Source organism: Atheta coriaria, unplaced genomic scaffold (genome assembly GCF_025399875.1).
Source record: "Atheta coriaria isolate IRGN ID8LTWV9N9 unplaced genomic scaffold, Caltech_Dcor_3.1 hic_scaffold_1_pilon, whole genome shotgun sequence".
Classification (NCBI taxonomy): domain Eukaryota; kingdom Metazoa; phylum Arthropoda; class Insecta; order Coleoptera; family Staphylinidae; genus Dalotia; species Dalotia coriaria.
The window spans coordinates 6,201,884-6,220,446 of record NW_027045443.1 but is presented as its reverse complement, the minus strand read 5'-3'; the positions used below and the strand labels follow the sequence as shown (position 1 = coordinate 6,220,446).

General features: G+C 44.8%; 1 protein-coding gene and 1 long non-coding RNA gene across 6 annotated transcripts in view; one reads left to right on the top strand and one right to left on the bottom strand.

Annotated features, from left to right (window-relative positions):
• spen (split ends) overlaps nucleotides 1-18,563 on the top strand; it is a 40,705-nt gene that overhangs the window by 9,736 nt on the left and 12,406 nt on the right. For 3 of the 5 annotated variants that reach the window (XM_065306349.1, XM_065306341.1, XM_065306366.1), the window contains exons 2-4: nucleotides 14,485-14,745; nucleotides 15,570-16,994; nucleotides 17,055-18,511. In XM_065306349.1, the coding sequence (XP_065162421.1) occupies nucleotides 14,485-14,745; nucleotides 15,570-16,994; nucleotides 17,055-18,511 (3,143 nt within the window). The remainder of the gene's footprint in view (nucleotides 1-14,484; nucleotides 14,746-15,569; nucleotides 16,995-17,054; nucleotides 18,512-18,563) is intronic. The other 2 variants (XM_065306374.1, XM_065306357.1) reach the window with 1 other exon arrangement.
• LOC135794898 (uncharacterized) lies at nucleotides 10,986-11,920 on the bottom strand. Its single transcript, XR_010548975.1, has 2 exons — nucleotides 11,717-11,920; nucleotides 10,986-11,623 (listed from the first exon to the last, which is right to left on the bottom strand). It is a non-coding gene; the product is annotated as an uncharacterized lncRNA (long non-coding RNA).

The following is an 18,563-nucleotide window of genomic DNA, read 5'->3' as shown; positions in this document are numbered from 1 at the left end:
GAGTATTTTCATTATTAATTATCAGCGCATATCGCACGTCCGTTGCCCAATCGATAAATAAACTTGCCACACTGTTGGTCCAATCAACTTTACTTTCGTTTCAACGTCGCTAGTCAAAAATCCACAATGTCGAGCGGGGAATATTGTTCGTCAAGTGGATAGAGGTCTATCAGACGCGTATTCAGAATTTAAAACATGGACGCATTTCTCGTCGCGTTTACTGCGATTGTTGGCTTGCGCGTTTTTCACGATTCTGATACGGGCACGTGTTCCGACCGGAACGAATTTCTGATTACGTCCAAGAATGCAGGATCATTCCGCGCACGTTGATGCTCGAAACTTATTACGTGCAATTCGTCACAAATCAATGGGAGAAGAAAAACACCATACCGCGAAAAAGAGGAAATTACTGTCTGCGACCCGTACGATTTCCCTGCCAAGTTTGGATTCCCTGTTTTTTTTTTTAAATTTCATTATCACGGTTCGAGGTCGTATCTTTTCCTGTTTGTTATATTTTTGATCCCAAACGACCGACCTATCGTAATTGTGATTCGGAGCCGAAAAATATGGATAATATAATATTTGCATTATGAATGCGCGTGCCGCTGGCTTTTTGTAACAGACACATAGGCCCGAGAAGGACGTGGAACAGCACTGAATAATATTAGGAAGCAATGTCGTATCATGCGGAAACCTGTGTTCAATTAATCCCACCGGCGCCAGTTCGTGCGAAATATCACGATACGCGATTATGTCGCGTTACATTGGTGTCGCATTTAGATAGCGCTGAATGCGCATCTCGTCTGGCACACTGTTCTAGTAAATAATGCGTGTTATCAGCATCCACATTCTACGAAATTTCCATTTGAAATTCTTTGCTGTGGGTCTTGCTAGATGTAAAACTCGTGCCAACGACGTCCACGAAAGCGTACCGCCAATTTACACACCTAAAACGTACGCGCTTAATAATACTGGTAGGCCTTGAATCTATAATTAAACAAATTCAGTTTTTAGCTTACGCATTTATTTATGTATACTACAAACATAATATAAATAAAACACCCAGCGACCCGCTGCGTTGTGCGCTTCAACGCCACAAGTCCGTCATCACCAAGATAGCGAAAATATACTGGATGCCTGAATGTGACACGTCTCGCGTGTGCTGTAACTCGAACTCGAAAAGGAAAACATTTTGTATGCCTCGGTGATTTACACGCATTGCAATATCAACCTATTTAGGCAAACCGAATGGTGTAGGCGCGCACAACACTTACTACATATATAGGTTCTTACATTCCTGAGAACTCATCTGCAGCTTCCTTCCATAGGCAATAAATTGCTATTAAAAACAAAATTTTACCTTGTTGTTTTATGCATATCAGCTGCGTTCATATCGCGCATATTCTTATTGTTTGCTGCTCAGGAGTAAGTAAATTGCTTTTGTGTACCTGCGTCTTGATAAGATTCCTCAGTGTTTCCATATTAATTAGATACGAAAAACGATATGTAGGTGGGTGGATAACATTCGACAAGGTATTCGTCATGCTAGCGTGTCAGTTCAGTGGAATGAAATCATATTGAAAACTTTCTAGTTTAATCACCGTGTTGGATTGTTTAGTCTTTGATATGGCAATGCTTTATGAGTTGTTGACAAAAATACCACTGCCTGGATAATGTAAAGTAAATGTGGTTGATACGATATCATAACAAATGATAGAAGAATGTGAAAATCTTCGTTTTTTGTTTGCGTTACACACACTTTGTATTGCAAATATACTCTTTGAAGCCTCAGGTTTGCTGAAATTAAAAATTCGTTTTGTTTTGTTCGTGTTGCACAGCAAAAATGTGCGTATTTTCATGTTTTGAATTCACCTTAGTTTATTCAGTTGGTAATTGTTTTGGAAACATTTGATCAAGAATTCTTCTTTCTCATCTCATCGCAGACTTATTCATTTTTGTTAACAATTATGACAATAATCAACATTGAATTATTAACGGTATGAACAATTTACGGTTTTATATGCATGCATAAAACATTTCGAGGAAGATTGCGCAAATCGCACCATTGTCTAAATCGTACTTCTTGACACCAGATAAACAGTACTAACGCTAGGACCACACTGTACTTATTATTTAGACAAGACGATAAGTAACAGATTTTGGGACAACCTGTCCTAAATTAAATGCTTTTTTTTTGTTGACTGTCATCTCTTCAATGGTACTTGAACGTTGTTGCTAATAATAAGTTAAAAACTCTACATATTCAGAATACCCATTAAATTTGTGTTGTATCTGTGAATAAACATACCTACCATCACGCTTAGTAGATCATTTTCACTTTGGATCATAAGTCTTACCCACATACCCGTTACGTTAGAGTAAAAAACAGGATCCTCTTAAATACAGAACTTACGATGCAAGCAAAAAAAGGATGACTTTAATAAATACTGCTGATGGATTAATAAAACAAGTAAGATTTCAAAAATAACCTGATATGATATGTGAAGGATATGGGCACATGCAGTTATTGTTAGTGTCCAATAACTTACCCACTATAACGTATATTTGATAATAAGGAACTGCTTACACAATAATTATGTTCAGTTTCGAAAGTCGTAGCAATTTTTTTTAGATTTGGAATAATGAAGAAAATTCGAATCCATTATTTGATATGACCTGAAATTTGCAATAAGTTGCACAGTCTAGCTGTAAATAATTTCTTTGAATCACCACTAAATGTTATTAAAATATTTTAAAATCTATTATAGGAGTTATGTCGTCAATAACAGCTTTGAACCTCATTTATTTTTCTTTGTCACTGTTGCGAGCCCGAGCCAACCTGCAAAAAATGCATTAATTTTTGTTTCAATCAGGACCGTGAACAAAAGGTAGCCACCGCTACCGGCAACAAAGCCCGCGTAGGAACAATAGCCATAATTAAAGATAAGGAAAAATTAAAATCGTTCCGCGGTTGCTTCTCGCATTTTTTCGCAAAACAGAAAATGCGTGGTGGGTTGTAGGTTTTCAATAATCATTTTTTACGCGTCTTGTGCATTTCGCAAGAGTCGGGAGTTTAAAAACATATTCATCGCAATGAAATATGACACGTACCTCCCCGTGTATGTAGAATGTGTCTACCGAGAGACTTTGAGTAGGAAGGAAATTAATTAAAAATCTGGTGAACAGGCAAGAACGCTAATGAAAAAGTTTATTTCTGGCACAAGACGTGTGTATACTCGCTATGGACATTGCGGTGCATTCTAATTAACGAGAGTAGGAAACTGCAAGGATTGCGTTGCCGCAGAATAAAACAATACAGCCACAATTGCAGCAAACGCAAAAAGATCGGATAGAAAAAAGACTCGTCCGTTTATCATCGCTTACGTGCTTATTGGCGGTTCGTCGACCGGATCACATTGCTTTGTTCTTCATTTCCACTTTTACGTCAATTTTGAGTTGCGTTTGGTTGTATTTCATGGATTTTTATTTAAAGTTGAATTCATATGTTTGCTTGTGTATGTCGTGCCGTGAATGCAGTGCATTTGATTTCCATTCATAGCATTTCGCATTCAAATGCGCTTTTTATGTGTGCTCATCATCTGGACAGGAAAAAAGCGGCGCGTTTCAATAGTTTGTTTTTTGTTCTGGGAAAAAATGCGTGGTGTATAATGCATAAGAGCTGCCAGGAGGACGGATACTGTTTTTTTTTTCAACTGTAATTGCTAGTGCATTTAAATAATTTCGACCGTTCTGCCTTTGTCTTTGCAAAGTTCCTATCCCGCCACTGTTGATCGCTCGTAAATGGCCCGCTTGCTTTGCACTTCGCAGGTTTGGATGACTTTGGCAACCAAGTTAGTTTTATTTGCGTTGTGCTCATCAGTCGCACGGCACCAAAAACACCACTTCGTGTAAAACACGCGACCATTTTCTTCGCACGTTTTTTGCATCACGATATACCGCTGTTCTATGCAGATGCATATGTCGCTCATGAGCATGACTATTATTAGAAATGCGAGAGAATATGAATAAAATTGTAGGGCTTCTGTCTTCTTCCCATGAACCAAGTCAGCAGCCCCGTGGTGCTTTATTTCGTTTTGTGCACAATCTATTGAATATTTCAAAGAAATAAACTCGTCTTCAAGGTGCTCATGTCATGTGCCGCACATGATGTATATTCGAAGTATTCGAGGAGAAAAGGCCTTGATTCGAATAACTCCCGCAAAGTCCTCGTTTATTATATGAATTATAAAACGCAAACGATGACGCGCGATGTTTTGTGTGCTCGCTCATCATCCGTTGTTTCCTGTTAACGATTGAGGGTTTAGTGTATTGCGTATTCCATGCTCAACTTTCATGAGCTGTTCGCAGCTGTGATTTCCTCGGGCGCTGCAAGTGGTGGTTACGCGCATAAGACAAAAAAAAAGTGCTGCAGCGCAACTAGTAATCGTTTGTATTACTGTGCAAGAACTATGGCTAGCGCGCGTTCTTCGGGTACACCTGAGGGGCATCAATTTTTTTTTCGTTTTTGCTTGGCAGTAGAAGATTGAATGTCCTTTGCAAATACGTAATACTGCTGGAATTCGACTCCAACAAATATACTATTTCTTAATATCTTCATTGTGGCGCATTGGTTACGAAATGGCTGCCGACGCGACGTCCAACGTGATAGAGCAAATGCGTTAAAAAGCAAAGTTTGCACTCATCGCAGGACTTTCAATTCAAGAAGTTCTCTGGTTGAAGTTTTTCGATTAAAAATTCAGTGTGTAGTGGTCGGATCCGCGACCACTTTTCTGAGCTAACGCGTTCGTTAGGCTTCAGGTCGTGACAGTATTAGTTTCCACACTCAGTCCCGCAAATATCGTTCATTTTTATCGATTCGAGAAAATGATTCGACGAACGCGCGCGCGTTGGCGACAAAAACGGTTTCCGATTCGACAAACTAGGCTAACAACGTTGCAATTGTATTCTGCGCGGGCTCGTCGAAGGCAGGCGGCTTCGTTAGCGCACTTATCCGCTCGCAGAGCTCATGAATACCGATCTCGCGTTACGTAACAACCTCTGCTCCGTCTCCTTTTCTTAGGCGTCGTCGTCATTCGTCAATTGATTTCCACGTTGATTCGGGCATACTTCCTGGTCGCAGGTCGCAGCTAGCTCAATGTTCGTTTGTTCCGTCATTTCATTGAAAGTGGATTCTCAAGGCATGGAATAAATACAACTGATTTCGAGAATACGGCGCGCGTGCAACAGTCAGGCCAACGAGGGTGCCTGCCGTCGTCTTCTCTCTCTTTTTCACTGTCGTTCGCCGACGCCACCACATATACTCCATTCCCGCCGATGCTCGCTTGAAATTACGGGCTGCCTTCTCGGCTCGAGCCAACGCGAATTTGAACGGGCGGAGGACACGCAGGCACCCGGCTGCACGTTGGTGGGGCTTCGTTGCAAGGGCGAAGACGGATGGCGGAACTGGGAAAACTTCGTCCGGGCCACGAGTTTCCAGACTTTTCCGGGCGACACAGGCGACGTTGCCTACTGTTTTATGTATGCGGTGCGCGTTGCGTACACGGGTTTCGGTCGCTCATGTGGGAACGTTCGTGTTATTGCACGTTTTTCCTTGCTTACTGGATGTTGCAACGCAATGCACTTCCAAGCATGGCTAGCCGCTGCAATTGCGCTAATCGAAATTGAATCCACTATTTCGTTCGCTTATCGATTGTTTCCTGGTGCGCATTATCTGTATCGGTATTGGCGTAAAATTATACCAGCTCGCGAGCCCTCGCCTCGTATCTACGCAGTTATTGCTATTTCCAGCGATAACGTCGGCTTGCGAGTAATCTGTGGGCGTGCACCTTGGAATTCGATTTTTATTCCTTCGCAGACGCTATTTCCGCAGCGTTTATTTTTATTCGCGCATGAGTCCGTCATAAAACAATTTGATTTGTGCCGGTGTTTCGGCGTGTGATGCGTTCCAGGCGTTCCTTGTGTGTGCGATTGCCCCGCGTCTACCCAAACTTTATACACGGTCGCAATGCGAGCGAGCATGCAGTGGACGAAAACGGCAACGTCGGAGTTATCGATCACCCACCCGCATGAACCTAAATCTATGGTTTTTGCGTCGCTGGCTCGGTGCGCTCGCCGGTCCTCCACCACGTTTTCGTTCCATGCGCGGCTGTTGCTGCTGTCGCGGCAGCCCGGCCAGCGCCGCATTCGAGTCCGCACCGGCAAGCCTCCAGCGGATTCACCGCGACCGGTTCGTGCCGCGTTCACCTCGGCTTCGTGTTTACCAAAATACACGGGCGCTCGTTGGTGGGGGCCTTTTCGTCGGTGGACGACTCCGGCCGATTCCACCCGACTTGCCAGGTCGAGATCCACTTGCCCTCGAACTGTCGGCGTACTAGCATTTGCAGCAGCTTCTCAATCTGGCTACTATTCCTGCTGTTTGCAGTTTCTTAAGCTGAACAGGGTCAATAGCCAAGAAACTGTTTTTCTCAATACTTTTCTTCGTTCGAAGTTAGTCTCAACTACTGATTTGAATTCTATACATCCACAAATGACGGGTTGACGCGTACACATTCCGAAATAAGTTGCAGATCAGCCACCTGCCCAATGAGTTTTGAGATTACGTTTCCTGCTTAGGCTTGTGTTTGTTAATACAAAGCAGATGACTCTTGACTGCCTGTCGAAGATGTTACGTGTAGTAATGACAATGTTTTCGTTTTTGCACTACCGAAGTGGAATGTTGTTCGTCGTCGAATGCCGCCGGTTAGCATGCTCATTGTTGCGTAACTGTATGTGTACGAATTAGTGGAACAATAATAAATTGACTTGTTACAATAATACAAATCAATGAAATAACGTGAGGCATCATTAAATTAGGATAACTGGCCGCCTTGATCACGTTGGGTTCTCTCTTGTGCCGTACCATCAGTCTATAAATGCAGAAAGTAGTAAACTGTAGTTTGGGTCAAAAAGTAAGGGCAAAATGTCTGAAGATCGGCGGGGACACGAATTAAATCAGCTTTATATTTGTTTTATAGCTAAAACTAAAGCGCCAATACCAGTAAATAAACCCACCGCAATCGACCGTGTGGAAAGAAGTTTTCTTTCTACTGCCTCAGACCAATTCCTCGTGTTTTTATACTAATCATTTTTCTGCTTTATATCTTCAAGATCTGCGTTCAGATTTAATTTCATCTGATATTGTTTCATCCGTTTTTGCGTGCGTTCACTCGCTGCTTCTGCTTGCTTCTTGGTGAGCACCCATTGTTACGCCATCGACCATCAACCATATCGCCGCGTTTTTTCCTATACGTTCTATTTTTCATTGCAGTCGCTTCTGGCTGACGTGAAGTTAGCGCTGTTTTCATTATGAATTGTTGTTAGTCGTGTCTTCTTATAGTTTTTCTGTGTTGCGGTGTGTAACCGCACGTAGCAGATACGAGTGCTTTTCATACGCTGGCTGCTCGATTCTTCGTGCTGTTTGTTTTTTCTTTCCGCTGCAGTATAATAAGGAAGCAAACAGAGCGTTGTGTTGAAGCGAGCGGCGGTAGGCAGATCATAGCAATGTTATTATTTGACAAGATTTCTATTTTCAATCTCATGATGAGACCTTCTCAGTTTTAAATAATTCTAACTATATACAGGGATGAAATGTGTATTGGTCGTCGATCAGTTTAAAGCTTCTGAGCGACAAGTAGGAATCAGTAACAGATGCACTAAGGTGGGATGCGGTGAAAAAGGAATGAACCTGCTCTCGAAATTCCGTGCGAGCTGGTGGCCGCGCTGGACCCCGCGGAGGCTGAGTGGTACAGACGACTGAGGTAAAATCTTCAACACTCGACTGGCTGACTAGCTCAGTGCTGCGATAATACTATTCATGACTTCTTGTCGCCCGTCAAGTTCGCCTTCACCAACAAAATACGGAAATGTTAGCTTCTCGGGATTATTGGCTTGTTGATGCAATACGCCTAGAAGAATATTTACAATTGCGCAGAAAGAATGATCGTAACGTCGATGCGAAACAGCAGACGTCATGCGTGGCTGCGAGTAATCTATAATATGAGGATGGACGAACTTGTGATTGCAAGCGGGAGCAGCGCGCACGTCGTAAGCACACGGGGGAATACGCCAAACAGACCCTGTGGCGCGCACGGCTCCCGATTGACGGCCAATGCATTTCGGCTTGTTATTAGCGGTCAGCACGAAGTCTCCACAGACATGGGTGCAATGCAAGTGCACGCGGGCGCAGCCAACAAAATGGCCGGCCTCGACTTTGGTTGCAATTGTTCGACGTTATCATGGCAACCGGTTGCCAAGCCGGGCCGCCCGGACGAGATCGACCCGCTCGCGGACACAAAACGTCGGCAAGCCCTATTTGTACGCCCGGCGGTGATTTTTTGCCTTCGACCGGGCAGAGGTGCGTTAATTCCCAATTCAACAATCAACTAGAAGACAGGACCAAGTCCTCCCTCTATTTAAAGCCAGTATTCGTTGTGGTGGTGTTGCATTTTGATTTTATTTTTCAAGACCATCCTTTTACTACGCCGCATCGTGGCTGGCTCATTTCAAGAGCGCGAGCGCTTGAATTTTCTGTATGAACCGACCGTCGCGCGTCGTGCCGACGTTGTATTGTCGGTCGGGTCGCTTGTTTTTGTATGCGTCGAGTATAAAATGGCTGCTGACTCATCGCTACTAGCCGACCAGCGAACGTTGGCTCGCCACAACCACCATTCCGCCAACACGTACACACACACACATGTATGTATACAAACACCGACTGTGGGCCGCGTACGTGACTTCCATTTATAAACATATTATGCCACGATAACGAATTTTTTTCATGCGAATTTTGCATTTATTCATATGTAATACCTGGATGTGTGTGAGCGTACGAACTGAGACGTAGGCTCGATATCATATGTTCACCCGGCAACGTGACGTGTTCGGGCGCACTTTGCGCGGAAAACTTCAATGTGGCATTTGTGGTGTTGATTGTGCGCTGTCTGCACGCGCTATTAATAAAAGGAAAACAACGACCAAGACATTCGGCATCCGCTGAACACCACGGTCTCTCATTCTTTCGAAAATCAATTCGAAAACCAAACATTTGCATGAAAGCACATAAATTAAGCAAACAAAAAAAACACATTACGTCACAGCATAATCCACAATAAGACGCTGTGTTCAATTTAAGCATATTAGTTTTGTTGGTTATATTGAAGTTGTTTTGACCGAAACAACTTACACATTGTCGTAGTTTGGATCCTAGAATGTTTCAGATTTTTTAAATAACAAGTGGGCATGTTTAGATGCGTCGGGTTGACTAGGATCTATAATAAATTCACATTTCGGGCGATTTGTAAGTATGTGCTTACATTGAAATCGAAATTGGCTCGCTGGTATGCTATGTTCAATTCAACTCAAAGTTCGCGTCTATTTAAAACGAGCAGTGTGCATAAGCGCCTTTGCTTATTCTCGTATCATTTTTATTTTTATTTAAAAATGGCATTATGTAAACGCTACTCGCCATTTCGTTTGAACGTTGCGAGTTAAGAGCCCTGTATATGTTTATCGCGCATACGATTTTATTTACGTCACTAAGGTCATTGAAGAAATAAATATTTGTTCAGAGTGGAGCAAATAATACACGAAACATGTGGCACGTCATGAATATACATACAGATACGGAATAAAACACGCATTGATGAAGTTTTGTTTAAGAAAAATATTGCGGGGCGGAAATCAAAGATTTTTTGAGTCCGTGATGAACAACTCCATTGTTATTTATTTACATGTGCATTAGGTCGGCTGACGTGTTTGCGAATAGCACCTAATGGTAAAAATATCGATCATGTTGCCGTCATGTTCATGTACCTTTTTACAATAATGATTATGTCCAAGTGTCCTACCATGCTTGCAGTCGACCAATTTTGTTTTAATGCTGCAATGCATCGTTGGAAGTTTTTATTTACACGGTTGCTAACAACGTGGAACGCTTCAATCGTACGCTCCTCGTGGCTCCCTCAGAGGCGCGATGTAATAGCATAAAAAACACTGGCGTAGAGTGTGCGCGTAGAAAAACAGTTTGGTACCATGGTGTTTTTTTGTATCTTGCCGAATGGACGCGTCGTTTGATCGCCCGGTCTACTGTTGCCATCGGACCATAACGCGGCGGCATTGTTTCCATCGTTCGCGGTAGCGACTCATCGCATTGGTCCACTGCGTCGATGTGTACGCCGCGCAACGTCGGAATAGAAAGCCGTAGTCGACCCCGCTTGTCGCGCCGCACCGCGCTGCGACTCTCGTGCAGCCCTTCTCCATCTCGGTCGGTTTATTACCGTTCCGCGTGCGTATATTATGCCGTACGCCGCTTTGAGCACGCGGCCGTGTCGGCGTGGCAACGCCGCACGGCGACGAGAGTCGCAGCCGAGTTGGAGTTGGCCTGGCGGCCAAGTTGTGCCTTGGGCCTGTCGGGCTGCCGCGTGGGTTGCTCGGCTGAGGATGCGATGTGACCGCGGCAACCAGCAGCGTATCTTACCGTCTGCACTGCAGAGGAACAAAGACCTAGAGTCAGTCGCTCGGTTGAGTGGACCGTAATGCGCCATCCATGGTAAAAGGTGCAACCCTGGGCCGCATTTTCGGCAGAATAACGCAACTCGACCGACATTCCGGTTCATTTGCCCTCCGTACTTCGGCCAGAGGGATATATCATTTCAGTTATAATACAGACCTTGCCTTACACTTTGGAGCGTTTTATGCATTGCGGAAATTCGTAGTGCCTGATGGGCTTTTGCAAGCCGTAATTGTACCAGTATCCTAAGTATTCGGATCCAACCCAGGGAAGAAGCCCCCGTGTAATCTATTGACAAGAAACTCGGCTAGGTCACTGCTTCACAAAAAAAATACATGTTCTGGGTGAGCTACACTCAGGAGTTTGGATTCCAATTTGTATGGCGCGTGCTGCGCTTTGTATAGTAACGCGCAGTAAAAAAAATCTGTACATAATGTATTCAACACACACGACAAATTCGTTGTAGCATACACACATATGAATGTGAATCCAAATTTAGAGCATTATCGCAGTTGTGTGCATCGTGAGTCCGCTGTTTGTAGTTCGGTTCGCTAGGAGGGGCGCAACACAGTCGACGCTGCCGATGCCATACAAAAATCGATAAACTACGCAGTTTAACGTCATCGCTCAATTGGCAACAATAAGGTAACGAACTGGGATTGCTAACGTGATAATTTAAACCACATCTAAGATGCTGTTCGTTGCCTATGTTGGTTTGAAAATACATCACTTACTTCACAAACTTCGTGGCTATAATCCATTTCGAAAAGGTGTACACTGTTTTTAAATTCGACGGTGCAATGGAAAAATATCGCACTTCACGCAAGAAGTACTACACCCATTTCTCATAGGAGAATTATAGAGAAATTAAAGGCGCAACTGTCCCAAAGTACAGCATCCCAGATTCCCTGAGTAACGTGGAGGGGTCCCGAACCCGACAAAAATGTAACCTTTTCAAAATGCATCCCAGTTATAGTTGCGTTTTAATACGTAATCCTAGTTCAAATGTATTATACACAACAAGAAACGAACACTAGCCGTCGAACTACACTGAACCTGTAAAGGAAATGATGCGTTTGCGTTTTAAATTTAATTAGAACGTCGAGAATGTAATGTAATTCTGATTTATTTTTCGTTTTTTTTACTCGCCGTTTAATGGGAAATTAACTGATTTGGTGCTGTTCGAGACTGGGTGCGAACCCGAAGCGAAGTGTTACAGGGAGAGGATCCATTGGAAATAGGCGCAGCGGCTGCTGACAACCAACTTATGACCTGGCCACCCCCCACCCGCGTCATTCTCTGGGCCGCGGAGAAGGGTCGAGTAAGCAGGCTGCGCGCGCCTGCACTGCCACCGCCAATTACACCGCTCCAACAGCCCGGCGATGCGAGAGCACGCCACGCGCCGCTAGCTGCTTTTTCACAAATGAAGCAAGCTGCGAACTACGTCGCTGCTTCTTCTTCCTTGTCGCAAAACATTTGCCGCGGCGCTTGCACCTACGTCTCACATTGCAACTATTACCGCCTGAGCGCCAAGCCTTGCTGCGGCTGAAAGCGCCGAGTTCAGCGCTAACTCCGAAGGAAGATATTAAAGTTTCTTTGATTGCGAAACACACTCGCATGCGCGCGCTGTGTTACTGTTAGCTTGGATAGATAGCTGGATGGAACGGGCCGCGGATGAACGGGTCGCGTGCGTTTGATCGCGGCTCGTTTACAAAGATGAAAGGAAGATAGGAAGCGAAACAGGGTCGTAGGCTGTCAAGATCTACAGGGTAGCGCGCTAATGCAGGCCCTGGTTGTCATAGTGCGCATCTTTTTTTATATCCTTCAATTTTTGATTAGTTTTGCATTATTTCTTACATGGGTTCGAATTTTCTTGTTCGTCTGTTCTGTAGTTTATGTGTTGTTGAATTGAAAATAGTTCCGGGTGTACGCGATTGAGAATAGAAAATATTGAAACATATACCTACATATATTGTAACATGCGTTACGAGTATATCTCAGATTCCAGGATGGATATGATTTGAGTTTTTTGAAAATTAGGTTATTGCGACTCACATTCATATTCGACCGCACGCAAATTACAATCAATAAGGAAAGTAATACGTATTACTTGAATAATAGTTTTCTATTTTTCTCTTCGCCAGGTCGTTTCTTGAAAAGAGTCAATAGTAATTTATTTTGTTCCATGTTCGATCGCATTATATATAATTACACTTGGATACCTAAATTTTCCTTAAACAAATATGGTTTGAAAAATGCTGCTTCCTATTATGTAGTCATATTTTCTTTCATTTTACCCTTTCATTTCTCGGATAATATTAATATGCATTCAATGCATTGAAATAATATTTTCAATTCTTTTTATAGTGTTTTGAACTGCTTCATTAAAATGTGAAAATTTATATTTTCGATGATATAATTCTACAATATTTGCGAATGCGGTCTTATCTCTGGATTTTATTTCATTGAATTAGATTAGTTTTAAATTTAGTTGAAATAAACAATGATAAATTTGTACTGTTCTGTACGGAAATGCAGAATGGGCTGTTTTTATGTGTGTAAGAAAAAGATTTGTCCCCCCTTAGAATGATTTAAAGTTTAGCTGTAATTACCCCAGCTTTGGGACCACTTATGACATGTAACATAATTCGTAATTTATTTATACAATTATACTGCTACATTAAAAGATCATCCAAAAATCCAATGACCTTTTCAGAATTATGCGACTTCTAATAAAATGTAAATATTGGTTTTCTATTGGGCAAACAAAGTACATATTCGCAAACAACGAATTAAATTGTTTGCTTGCTATTCGGTCAATACAGTTTCGATAATAACCCTTTTAGTATTAATATCTGTAGTTGAGTTATAAGCATTCAAATGATTATTTCGTACCAAACTTTTTGATTTACAATTTGCAATTGTATATTACATTTTATACATGTTTTACCGATTTTACATTTTGCCTTTCTGTAGCGGGTGACTTGTGGATACATCTGAAAACAAAAAAAAGAACATTAAAGCATTGGCTACGTTTCCGACGATTGACAAACTATGCGAATATTAATTCTTAATGCAAATAACTTTACGTTGAATAACTGCAGCATGCTCTCCTCTGGAAACAACTCTTGTCATTAAATGCGTAGGCTATCAAAAAGTGGTAAACGGAGCGCCTCAGCCGTTCATCGGTTCATTTTAACCGACTGCGTAAGTAAGATGGAGATGCGTATTTGGTCGAATGCAGATAGAGTGACAATGCGACACTGTATAATCATGAAAGCGCAGAGATGATATGATGGTGCATTGCGAGTTATTATACACGCTTACCTGCAAAAGTTACGATAACAACGGAATTCGAAGTGGACGCTTGCGCGATCCCATAAAGATTATTTATCGTCTCATTCAGGAAACGTGAAATGTAGTCTTGCGCACGCTTATGTTATTGTTCTTCTACGCACAACTGGAAGGCTGCTCATAATGACGCTGCTTTTGGTTCGGATAGTCCTGCGTCTTTCGCCAGCGTCTTGCCTCCCACGTGACTTTCGTTTGCGGGTTGATATCCCTCTATTGTCTTATTTTTGTTCCAGGGGTATTTTTATTCGCCCTCGCTTGCATTTATGTTCGTTTTCAACGCGTTTGCTGGTTCTGATGCCGCGTTCAGCATCGTCCATTGTAATCGCAATAGGCACTTTATTTTTATATTTATTGCTTGTTTTTGTTTTCGCGACGCCTTTCAAAATAGCGCTGTTACGGTTTTCCTTGAAGCCTCCACCTCGCCAGTTCCTTAATTCGTCTATTTTTATTTGCTTATCCGTTCAAATATTATAAGTAAATTGTGTGTATGGGGCTGTTAATGCCGTTCGATCTCTGACTATTTAATGCAGCGGCTGACATTTGTGCTTTTTATACATTTTCAGGTATGGACGCGTACAGAGTGTTAAGCTGTTGCCGAGGAGCGGCGGTAAAGAGGAAACGAGCAAGATGGCGTGCACGGTGGCGTTCATGGACATCAAAAGCGCGTCCAAGGCACACACCGCCGACCACAAACTGGACGATAGAACTCTGACAACGGAGTACTACGAACCCGCCGCCATTCCGTCCTCGTCGTCGCCGCCGAATGCGGCCGCCGGATATTCGACGACGTCGCCATCCAGCACACGCTTTCCAAACGGACACAGGTAACGAAACGCTAATACATACTATAATATACAGTACATAAATTAATTGGCTATTTATTATTGCTCGTATTTGTTTGTGATTGCCAAACCCGGGTGGTGATAGCATATTACGATTTTAACTCTCGATTCGCCAACATGCTTGTAATAATCTGCGTTTGAGAATATCACAAAACCTCTTCAATTTTATATCATTTGTTGACATACGAAATAGCCGATTTTTTGCTCTATTTTCTATTGGGTGATCAACTCCCGGAAGAGTGTAATAACATCGACGATTCCGTGCGTGATTGGCATGCGTAATTGCTCCACAATGGGAGCAGCCATTTTTGCCAATAATTGAAAACGAAAAGCTAACATATTTGACCATCGATCATCGGATTATTTGTGTATATTTAAACTTTTCAATGACGGCCAATGGAGGTAAACTAAGAAAAGAAAGAAAATTCCATAAGTTGATTCATTCGACGCACTCCTCCAGTGCCGGGTTCGCATTCTGTAGTAAACAACAACATCGAAACTGTTTCCTCGATGCAAAATCGATGTACGGGGCGCGTGCGAGCCGGTACCGAGACAGCGAACTTTACTGGAGCATTACGGCTACAACGCGGAGGTACACGCCGCTCCCGCCACCGGTGCTGCCGCCGCCGCTCCATTCGCGCAACGTGATATTAAAGCGGATGTGCTGTTATTACTCGAACGCACGCGACGCCGCATGCCGCGCGGAATTCTCTTCTACGGGTGAATTTCATTCATTTGGTCCCATTTCGTATATGTATGAATGGGGTCAAGGCACCCAACTTTTAACATAGTCTGTATTGTTGCAGTTCGTCCGATGAGCATGGCAACTTCACCGAGTGTTTCTACGATCGAACGAACAATTCCCGGCAGCAGGGAGGTGACGGCGAGTATATTCGACGCCCGCCAAGCTACCACGACAACGGACGCGGGAGAAACCGCGACCGCGGTTTTCGTAACGGCCCCCCGTACAAACTGGACACCATCATCGACCGCCATCGCCCCGCCAACAACAGCTGGTCGACGTATGAAAGCAACAACACTAGATACAATAATCAGGCGAACGATACAGGGTATAGCACAACGCCGACGGACACCAGTAGTAACAACGACCGGCGCTCGGAGCAGAGTACAAAAAAGAAGACCAAGTCTGGGTCGGGCAGCCGCACGCCGTCACCCTCTGGCAGCGCCTCATCGCGTTCACCTTCTCGTTCGCGATCGCGCTCCTCCAGCAGCTCATCGTCCAGCTCAGTGTCTCGTGGCACCAGCTCGACGGGGTCGCCAAAGTCACGCCGGCTGCCATCCAGTGCGCCCAATCAGTCCATCGTCCATTCCGAAGACCGTCGCCCGCTAGCAATCTGCGTGCGAAATCTGCCGCTGCGTTCCTCCGATACATCGTTGAAGGATGGCCTCTTCCATGAATACAAGAAGCATGGCAAGGTGACGTGGGTAAAAGTGGTGGGCCAGAATTCTGAGCGACATGCAATCGTCTGCTTCAAGAAGCCGGAGGACGTCGACAAGGCCATTGAGGTCAGCTACGACAAGCTCTTCTTTGGTCACAAGATCGAGGTAGCACCTTACCAGGGCTATGATGTTGAGGACAACGACCTTCGGCCCTATGAGGCTGAAATAGACGAGTACCACCCGAAGGCGACGCGCACACTCTTTATCGGCAATCTGGAGAAGGACGTTACACCTTCCGACCTGCGAAAGCACTTCGATACATTTGGAGAGATCATCGAGATCGACATCAAGAAACAGGGTTCGGCCAGTTCGTACGCGTTCTGCCAGTACAGTGACATTGTGAGTGTTGTTAAAGCTATACGGACCATGGACGGCGAGCACTTGAACAATAACCGCATTAAACTCGGCTTCGGCAAGTCCATGCCGACGGCATGCGTGTGGGTGGATGGTGTTAGTGATAGTGTCAACGAAAAGTACCTGAATATGCAATTCGATCCATTCGGCAACGTCGGACCTACCTTTATCGACCGCGAGAAGGGACAAGCGCTCATCTTCTTCGACCAGGTTATGAACGCGCAGGCTGCTGTCAACAAGACTCGCGGCGTCAGTTTGCGCGGGCGCCGTATTCAGGTCGATTTTGCTAGTCGGGAGTGTCAGGAGGCCTTCTTCGAGCGGCTCGAGAAACAGGGTCTGGTGTTCGAGAAGCCCGTAGACGATCGACGGGATGTCATTCGAGGTTTTGACAACATCGGTTCCGGACGGTTTTCAAGGTAAGTTACCGCTGAATGTTGCCAATATTCAATGACTTCAATGCGTGTGTTTTATTTTAGTAGATATGAGACACCAACTCGACCAAGGACGGCATCTTATAGCGGACGATCAGGTGGTGGGCCTGGTGCTGGCTCTTGTCAGACCGGCGCAATACCATCACCCGGTACGCCTGGTTCGGCAACGCCACGTGGTACAGGCTCTCGCAGCAGGGTACCACGTTACGAGTACTATGAACAACAGAACAATAGCGAATATAACGAGCGACACTTTCGTAACTACGACGAATATAGTCAGGGCAGCGCAGCCTCGCACGAGGATACTTACGAGCATGAGTATCCGTACCACGAGAGCCCGTCGCATGTGGATCCAATCGATGTGCGTGTTGTCAACGACCCGAGCACAATGCAACCCTTTGCCCAGCCAGATATTCGCAATTTGCAGAAGGAACGTGTGCATCTTCTTGAACAGCTGGAGGATTGCCACAGCTCGGGCGACGAAGTGATTAGTCCCAAGAAACGACTGAAGCTCGACCATCTTGAGGCTTCCAATAGTGATGTGATCATCGAGGCAAACCGCGACCATCGCAAGGTGACTGAGGTACGACGAACATCCGATGCGAGCGTGAAACACCTTTCTCGGCGGCCCAGTGTAGACAGCGGCAAGCACGTGGCGCATGAACGTGGTACCTATCTCCCGCATGCTGTCTGCAAGCGGCGGAAGACTGCGGGTAGTGATTCGGGCCGAGCGCATCATTATGAAAGTTCTGAAAGTGTTGGAGGCTCGCGTCCTGGTACGCCTCTGTGCGACGAAAGACCGGAGCATTTCGCACCTACGGAGCCGCGACGTACTCCACGAGAGCGGGAAGGCCCTCTTACCTTGCCACTGCCGCGCTTTGCATCTCAAATGATTGGACGCGCAAGCGTTTCAGTGGCAGGCATTAAAGGCCAGAAAGAGAATGTGCTGTCCAGTCCACCGGCCGCAGTAACAAGTCCGCGAATATCAAATCCCAAACCGCCTAGTCCGACGCCAGTACCGCCGCCAGCGTCACCTCCACCGCGGCCGCCATCGCTTAGCTCAAACAGTAGCGACAGCGACGGTGCCTCAATATCGCCGTCCCTTGACGAGCGCATTAAGTCTTTGGACGAGAAATACGAAAAGTGGAGCGGGTCTCGTGCAACTAGCACCGCAGGATTGGAGGCGCTCGCCAAGCTCGACACGACAAGTCAGCGCTTCCGGCTGACGCGTAACCTTCTTGACCTGGACTTGCGCGAGGTGCAGCCCAGTGAGATTGTCAAATCGGTAATGGCGAAACGGTCCGTTTTCGACGAGGATTCTAAACGTCTCGAGAATGTGGGCGAGAAGTACGAGCCGAAAGAATTTAATTCGGTGTTGCGTGTGCCGCCGGTCTCGGTCCAAACTACAGTACCTGCAACCACATTATCTACACTACCTCTTCTCAAGGTGTGCACCACGCCCATACCCAAGACCCCTACAATGCTTTCACCTCGATCTTCTGGTAAGTCCAACCTACAAAAGGGTACTTCTAGGATGGTCTTTATATATGCGTG